At 54.3% G+C, this 8,253-nt stretch overlaps 1 protein-coding gene across 2 annotated transcripts in view; it reads right to left on the reverse strand.

Annotated features, from left to right (window-relative positions):
* Positions 1-233: 233 nt before the first annotated feature.
* Positions 234-8,253, reverse strand: part of PTGES (prostaglandin E synthase) — a 15,877-nt gene continuing 7,857 nt past the window's right edge. For both annotated transcript variants that reach the window (XM_040225366.1, XM_040225365.1), the window contains one exon: positions 234-2,504. In XM_040225366.1, coding sequence (XP_040081300.1) covers positions 2,255-2,504 — 250 coding nt within the window. In that variant the 3' untranslated portion in view covers positions 234-2,254. The remainder of the gene's footprint in view (positions 2,505-8,253) is intronic.

An 8,253-nucleotide genomic window follows, 5' to 3' on the forward strand; every position in this document is an offset into this window, starting at 1 on the left:
TTGTCACTGATGTCCTGTTGTCCTCCAGCCCCACTGTCACGGCTCAGCGACCGAGGGGCCAGGGCATGAGGGGCTGCAGCCGCTGCAGATCCGAGAGGCGGCCCCCTCACCCATTTCCAGGGTCACGCGTTCCTCATGAGCGTCGGATGCCATCCTCCCTCGGGTCTCATCTGGGCACTTTGCCTTCTCAGCCCCTTTCCCCAGAAGGGAAAATATTAGAATACAAGTGCACACACTGGGTCCGCGCCTCTGTTCTACCCCAGCTCAGGGACGCTGGACAAGTCGCCGCTCCTTTCAGAGCCTTTCCTCATCAAAACACAGAAATATCTCCCTCCTGGGATGCGTTTAAGCTTCAAGTGGGAAAAAAAAGTTGTGAACACCACGCCCAGCCCCTGCTTAGCAGACAGCAGGCCCTGCACATGGGACTGTGCCTTCCTGTTTCCCAGATGTACAGCGGCAGCCCTTGAAGGGACGGTCCAGTGATTTAGATTCCATGTTTTCAATGCAGGGGACGCAGATTTGATCCCAGGTCGGGGACCTAAGATCCCACATGCTGTGGTACAACTAAGCCCAGGCACTTTAATGAAGACTCCACGCAGCTGATAATAATGATAATATAAATATTGGGGGGCTTCCCTGATAGCTGAGTTGGTAAAGAATCCACCTGCGATGCAGGAGACGCCGGTTCGATTCCTGGGTCGGGAAGATCCGCTGGAGAAGGGATAGGCTACCCACTCCAGTATTCTGGCCTAGAGAATTCCATGGACTATACAGTCCATGGGGTCGCAAGAGTCGGACTCCACTGAGCGACTTTCACTTTTTCCCTTTTCCTGAACAGAGGCTCATCTCACCACCAGGGGGCAGTGTTACCCACTGGCAGCTTCCAGCGCGGCCGGAAGCGGGCCTCAGAATTCTTGGGAGGCCTGCCTCCATCCTGCCGCCCTACTCGGCAAGCCCGTCAGTCCTCCGGGGCAGAAGTTCAGGGGCTGCAGGGTGGTGGGAGGGGGCGTCCCCAGATCCTAGAAGAAGGGAGCAGTGCTGGGAGTGGGGGTGGGGGTGGTTGTGGAAAGTGAGGCTGGAGGGCGCAGTGGTTAGAGCCGGTTTGGGAGCCAGACCGAATCTGGGTTCAGAGCTGATCCCACACTGCAAGGGAGTCCACTCTGAGCTTTGGTTTTCTCCTCTGCCAAAATGCTGGCCGAGTGCCCCTCCTCCATGCCCGCGGCAGGAGGTGGAGAGGGTATCTCCCAGGAGTCGGCTTGCATTCTGTGTGGTGTAACGCCCTAGTCTGGGCGTGTTTGTGTGTTTGCCCCAGACACAAACCCACAAAAGTGTCCAGGGAGCCAGATCCTTGGCCAGCCTGGACAGCAGTGGATGGCCAGGAAGCAGCAGCCAAGGCGCTGAGCTGGTCAGACAGTTCATCAGTGACTGAACCCACACAGTCTTAGAGCAAGAGTCCAGGGACACGTCGGTGGTTTTCAAACCTCACAAATACGGAAGGAGCCGGAACATTTCTTCTAGTGGTTGGTCCTTCGAAGCCCATCATTCTTGACTGACAGCGCTTTGGAGCAACTAAAGCCTCAGGAAGAGAAGGCCAGCCTTCCTGGTGGGCCCTCCCAATCAGCACCTGTGCCAAGGATAGGAACGTCCAGCCAAGGAATGTGGCCGGATCACAGGGAAGTGTCAGCGGGGCACGCAGGCACACGACCCTACCCCCAACCACTCAACTCCCATCCTAAGGGAAATTCACACCCTGCCTGTCCTGGGCCCTCCTGGAGAGAGAACTGGCAATGGTACCCAGACCCCGCCATTGCTGGGACGCTCAAGGGAGCTTTCAAAAAATGCAGATGCCCAGGCTCCCCTCTCGACCAGCCAAACCAGAATCTCTACGGTGGAGGCGAGAACTCCTTGTTTATTACATCCCTGGATTCCAAAACGTGAACTGAGTCTCTGTTCACTTTTCCCAGCGTTGGGGAGGAGGAGGGAGGGAGGGAGGTTTTTACAGTGGAAGAATTTTCTATCAATCGTGACAGTCCATCTCTAAACAGTTCCAAATCAGCCGCTTCACCCAGGAATCCAGGGGACACACGGGCAAACACACACAGGCCCCCTGGGCCCAAGATCACGTGCTCAGCCAGTCGCCAGGAAACCTGGCCTTGGGGCCTGTCACAATCTCAAAGGGGCCATCAGTCCCCCAGGTTCAGCCCCGGTGGCTCGTGGCCAGTGGTCTGGCGGCTGAGGTGGCGTCCACAGCTGGTCACAGGTGGCGGGCTGCCTCCCAGACAATCTGCAGGGCCATGGAGGCACAGGGGAGCTGGGCCAGGGTGTAGGCCAGGGAGCGGGTGGGTGCCCGCAGTTTCCCCAGGTAGGCCACGGTGTGTACCATGCGGCCCAGGAAGAAGACCAGGAAGTGCATCCAGGCGATGAAGGGGTTTGGTCCGAGGAAGGAGTAGACAAAGCCCAGGAACAGGAAGGGGTAGATGGTCTCCATGTCGTTCCGGTGGGCTCTGAGAAGGCAAAGGGGTGCAGTCAGCCAGGTGTCAGCTTTGAGAATGTCCTGGATGCTGGGACCCTCTGCCCCCAAAGGCCCTGCGCCCCTGGGGATGATCTCTGGCATACCAGACTGACGTCCACTGTGGCTGGGACAAGGAGGTACCCCAGAGGCAGAGGGGGACTGTGACTCCAAGCTGGTGCCTGCGAGCAGCTCAGGAAGCGAAGCCCTGTTAATGGGCTGGGAGCCATGAAGGGCTGCCGCTTGGGTTCTCCTACCAAGCCCCAGGGCCCGCCAGGACCCAGCGCCTGATATGGTCTCCCCTGTCCTCCCCTCTGGCCTTGGATACCAGCAGGGAAAAGTGGGGCTCAGTGGGGTTGCGTGAGAGCTGGAGCGGGGCCTAGGTCTGCCTCCAGCCCCTGATCTTTTTTTTTTTTTTTCAGTTTTGGCTGTACCATGTGGCTTATGGGATCTCAGTTCCCTGACCAGGAATTGAACCCAGGACACACTGGACCACTAAGACTACCAAGGAACTTCCCAGCCCATGCTGTGTTTTCTGAGGCCTCTTCCTTCTGAATGCAGGTTGCTGAGCCCTCCCCAGTAGGACAGGCTAAGAGCACATGTCTGACATCCACGCCTGGCTCTGTCTTCTGCCCCTAAATCTAAGCAAATCCTTCCTCCTCTCAGGGATTCAGGAATAACAGTAACAACTTCCACTCACAGAGCCAGCCAATCACTGGGCAGTAGTGAGGCTGTTTCCTCTGTGCTACCCTGCTTCTTTCTTTCTTTAAAATGATCGTGTGTGTGTATGCGTGGTGATGGGACTGAGCGTGGGGGTGGCTGTGTATAACCCAGCCATAAAAAAATGACCAACAAAGAAAACTCATCCACTTCTGCTAAGGGTCGGTTTACATTTTCCATGACTCCTGCTAATGGGCAGCTTCCTCTGTGGAGGGAGGTCGAGTCCCATAAATTAGAGGCTGAGCAAGAGACTGAAGCCAGAGATGGCATGTTGGAGGCGCAAATAAACAGGAACACAGTGCCCGAGCCATGACCTCCCCTGAGGAAAGGCCACATGTGTGAGGCGTGGAGATGCTGCTGGGAGCGAAGCCCCTTCTCCAAGCCTTTCAGCTGGAAGGTTTCACCAAGGTTGCACCAGCAAGCCAGGCCCAGCCCACCAGCCCCTAATTGGGGACCTGCTATGGTCCTGCTCTTCCATCCCACTCTTACAAGGAGAGTCTCAGCCAAGTGCCATGGTATGTGGATGCTCGGAACTGGCCAGGGTGGGGAGGAGGAGCACTCCGCAACCCAGGGCTACAGGGGTCTCTGCAGCATGACTAGGCTGGGTGTGGTCAGGGAAAGAGACATTTCTGGGAAAGCCTGAAAGATGAGGGGCCATCTGTGCAGGAATGAACTCTCCAGGGAGAAGGATGGGCGCATGCAAAGGCCCTGAGGTGGGAATGGGCAGAGTGTGTTCAAGGCCTAGTAAGTGAGCATTCCACACGTGTCTGGAATGTGGTCATAAGAGGGAGTGAGGCAGGATCAAGATAAGTGGGGGAGAAAGCCCTCAAGAAGCAGAGTAAGGGGTCTGGAATTCAATCTGGACGTACAAAAGCTCCCATAAACCCATCAGGGCCTGGATCTTTCTTAGGTCAAACTTGGGACACAGCAGCTGGAGTCTCTGTCCCCATATCCTGGACCAAACAAGAGTCTTCCTTCTTATCTCACAGAGCCCAACCTTGGAACCCAGCCCCAGGGAACACAAGTCTATAGCAGGGCCGGTCTCACCAGCTGGGGGAAATACTGCTGGATGCCCGCGTGAAAGAAGCTGGCTGGGTCTTGGCTTCAGGGACAAAATGGGGGGCAGGGGGGAACTGAGGATGGGGGCCACTCCAGTTCCTTAATCAACTGAACAAGTCCTTTGTGTTATCTGGGAAGAGGCAGCGACTGTGACTCTAAAATCATCCCATGCTATGGAGAAAGAGCTGTGCAACAACCTCCCCACATACACCTCGGAGAACCTATTTCACGTGAAGTCTGTGTGTCTCAGAATGTGGTCTGCCTCCCACAGGTGACTCATGAGATGGCGCCAGCTGGTATTTTTGTCATCCTGGACGTTTCTGGGAAAGTTTCAGGACAAGCATAACTAGCATATGATACCCATTCATTCAGACACTTCTCCTTAAAAGAGGCATTCACACTTTAAGAGTGAGTCACTTCTCAGAAAGCTGCTGAGAGGATCCTTGGCCAAACCCCAAGCACAGGTGAGAAAAAGAAATCAGTGGACTCAGGGTGGGGAGGAGGCATAGCACAGGAGGAGCAGCCCCACCTCTTGGCACCCGCATTCGGGACCAGAGGACTCAGGCGGTCACCTTCGAGGGAGCAGAGGCGTCTGGGAGCTGATAAAGCCCCTCAGCTCTGACCTTCGACCCCTGGGGTCCCCAGTCTCCCATCCTCCTCCCTCTGGTACCTCTGGTACACTGAATACCACATCGGGGCCCCGGCGAAGCCAGAAGTGGTAAGGATGGAGGAGACGTGAGGAAATCAGCTGGATGAGGCAAGGTAACTCACGCCCTCCTCCCACCCCAGGATCTGGGCAGAGAGACATGGAGAGAGTCACGTACCAGACAGATGCTTGGGCAAAAACGTGTCATTCCAATAACAACCACTTTTTTTTAAGGTGAAGATCGCTCAAAGCAGTTTCCTGCTTTGGACTTGCGTGACCTCCTGCAGCATCAGGCCGGCCCCTTTCCCTCACCAGATATTGCAACATTAGCTGCACTTTACTGCATCAGGTGATGGGTGGGGGAGGGCCCTGTCCCCCGCCCCGCCCCGCCCGCCCCTCCTGGGCAGGGACGGCAGCTGGCAGCCAGCCAGCTCTCTCCTTTTATGTCAGGCCCGCTCTCTATCCACACAGATGATTTCTTGGGAGTCAGGTTGATACAAGGTAAAGGCTGCTTAGTTTTAAAGGCAGGTATAAAATAGAGTTAAACTGCATTCTTGCAAGGAGGGCAGAGCCCATATCTGACAGCCGGGGCTCAATGGCAGCTTAGCCGTCACGAGCGATGTGGCCGTGGCAGACCAGCTTCCTCCTCTATAGCTACCAGTTCCACCCTTGGAAGGTTACTGCGAAGTGGACTGAGTTGGTCCCTAGTAAGTGCTTAGAACCCTGCCTGGCACTGAGCTTGCTGCTGTTCAGTCACTCTGCTGTTCAGTCATGTTCAACTCTTTTGTGACCCCATGGACTGTAGCCCGCCAGGCTCCTCTGTCCATGGGATTTCCCAGGAGAGAATCCTGGAATGGATTGCCATTTCCTTCTCCAGGGGATCTTCCCAATCCAGGGATCCAACCTGTGTCTCCTGCATTGGCGGGGGGATTCTTTACCACTGAGCCATCAGGCAGGCCCCCTGGCAAGGAGTAGCTTTGCCCTGATTTAGCTGTCTCCCTCTTTGTCATCATCACCATCACCAGCCCTGTCCTGGACACAACTGCTAAAGCTAATTTCCCCTCTTGGCTTTGCCAGACTCCCAAACGCCCTCAGACCGGCAGGCCAAATTAATAAAAAACATTTTATGGCACGGGGGCGGGGGGAGGAAGTGTGTGAGGCCTGCAGCCTGCAGCCGCTGGGTGCTCATTAGACTCTTGGCCTTGCCCGAGTCTCTCTGTCTCTGGGCCTCTGTCCACCATCCACAAATAATGTGCTGGGTGGTGTCTTAAGCGGCTTCTAATGCAGAGATGTCGGGACCCAATCTCCTGACAAACCAGTTCACTCAGATGACGTCTATACACTCCAGATAATCAGAACTATCCCAGAGTTTGGGTCAGGTGCTTATTGTCTTCTTTTCTCGGGACCACTTAGAGAGCCCCCTGCCCTACCCACCCTCAGCAGTTGCATTCACACAAACTCAGAATTTGGTCAAAAGACACATTGCCAGACTTCAATGAAAAGTGAAAGTGTTAGTCTTTCAGTCGCATCCAACTTTTTGTGACCCCATGGACTGTAGCCTGCCAGGCTCCCCTGTCCATGGGATTCTCCAGGCATGAATACTGGGGGTTGCCATGCCCTCCTCCAGGGGATCGTCCCAACCCAGGGATCCAACCCAGGTCTCCCGAACTGCAGGCGGGTTCTTTACTGTCTGAGCCACCAGGGAAGCCCAAGAATACTGGAGTGGGTAGCCTGTCCCTTCTCCAGGGGATCTTCCTGACCCAGGGATCGAACCCAGGTCTCCTGCATTTCAGGCAGATTCTCTACTATCTGAGCCACCAGGGAAGCTCAAGAATACTGGAGTGGTAGCCTATCCCTTCTCCAGGGGGATCTTCCCGACCCAGGAAACGAACTGGACTCTCCTGCATTGTGGGTGGATTCTTTACCAGGAAAACCAGAGAAACTTAATAGGGAATCACTAAAAGGATGAGCCTGGGTTTCAAAACTTTCCTTGAAATCTGTTTTCTGACTTTCCCTAGAGTGGGGTTCACGTTTGGGCTCCAGCCTACACTCCTCCACAAGGCAGATCTGTGCTCTAAGAACCAGGGCCTAGGTGTTTTCCTGTTTGTGTAGAAGGTGGCCCTGGCTGTACTAAAAGCCCTGGTCTAATATTTAACTCACGTTTGCTTCCAGGGCATCCCCCATCAGGTTCCAGCCAGTTCTCTGGTAGCAGATGGCAGGATGTGTGATTCTCTGTACCCTTGAGGTTTCATGATGTTTTGTGAAGTAAGGAGCCCCCGGGTCTGGCATAGTAAGTCCCAGTAAATACCAGTCCATGGAAGGTCCCCAATAAATACTCACAGAATTATAGAAAACATTATTAGATAAGAGGTGCTCAAAAAGTGCTGAACTGAATTTCAGCCATTTGTACATTCGTACAGTAGACAATAGGGGCTTCTCTGGTAGCTCAAGTGGTAAACAACCCGCCTGCAATGCAGGAGACACGAGTTTGTTCCCTGGGCCAGGAAGATGCCCTGGAGAAGGAAATGGCAACCCACTCTAGTATTCTTGCCTGGGAAATCCAATGGACAGAGGAGCCTGGTGGGCTACAGTCAGACATGACTTAGTGACTAAACCACAATTGTAGATAAGGGATCCTTTTGTTCGGAAATAAAAATTAAATGGTGTTTGTGGAGGGGAGGGGGCAGTTGGCGGTGTCTTGGCACCAGGCAGGTGTGTGGTCTCTCCCTGGCATGGTTACAGCCAGTAGAAATAAAGCACTCAGGAACCTGTGTAACTACTCCTGTGCCACAAGTAAGCTTTGCAACGCAGAGCTCTCACACCCTGGGAGAAGACAAACACTCCTCTGGGTGGATGTTCTGAGCTGGCTCGGGGTATACACAGTCTTGGCAGCCTGCTGTCCCTGCTACTAATCACTCCCTCCCCCATAACCAGGTGGCGTGAGGGTCACGTATGGATTATCATGATGGGTCAGACTTTTGTTCACCAAAGTACAACTAGTGCTTAGCACAGTACGTAACACTTAGGAAGTGAAGTGAAAGTCGCTCAGTCGTGTCCGACTCTTTGTGACCCCATGGACTATACAGCCCATGGAATTCTCCAGGCCAGAATACTGGAGTGGGTAGCCTTTCCCTCCTCCAGAGGGTCTTCCCAACCCAGGGCTCGAACTCAGGTCTCCCGAATTGTGGGCAGATTCTTTACCAGCTGAGCTACCAGGGAAGCCCCCGATGTTTAGGAAGTGCTCATTAAATGTGGAATGAACAAACGGACGGACAGATGGATGGAACTCATATGAAGGACTGTATCCTGTAGTTACATT

This window comes from Oryx dammah, unplaced genomic scaffold, assembly GCF_014754425.2.
Source record: "Oryx dammah isolate SB20612 unplaced genomic scaffold, SCBI_Odam_1.1 HiC_scaffold_25, whole genome shotgun sequence".
Classification (NCBI taxonomy): Eukaryota; Metazoa; Chordata; class Mammalia; order Artiodactyla; family Bovidae; genus Oryx; species Oryx dammah.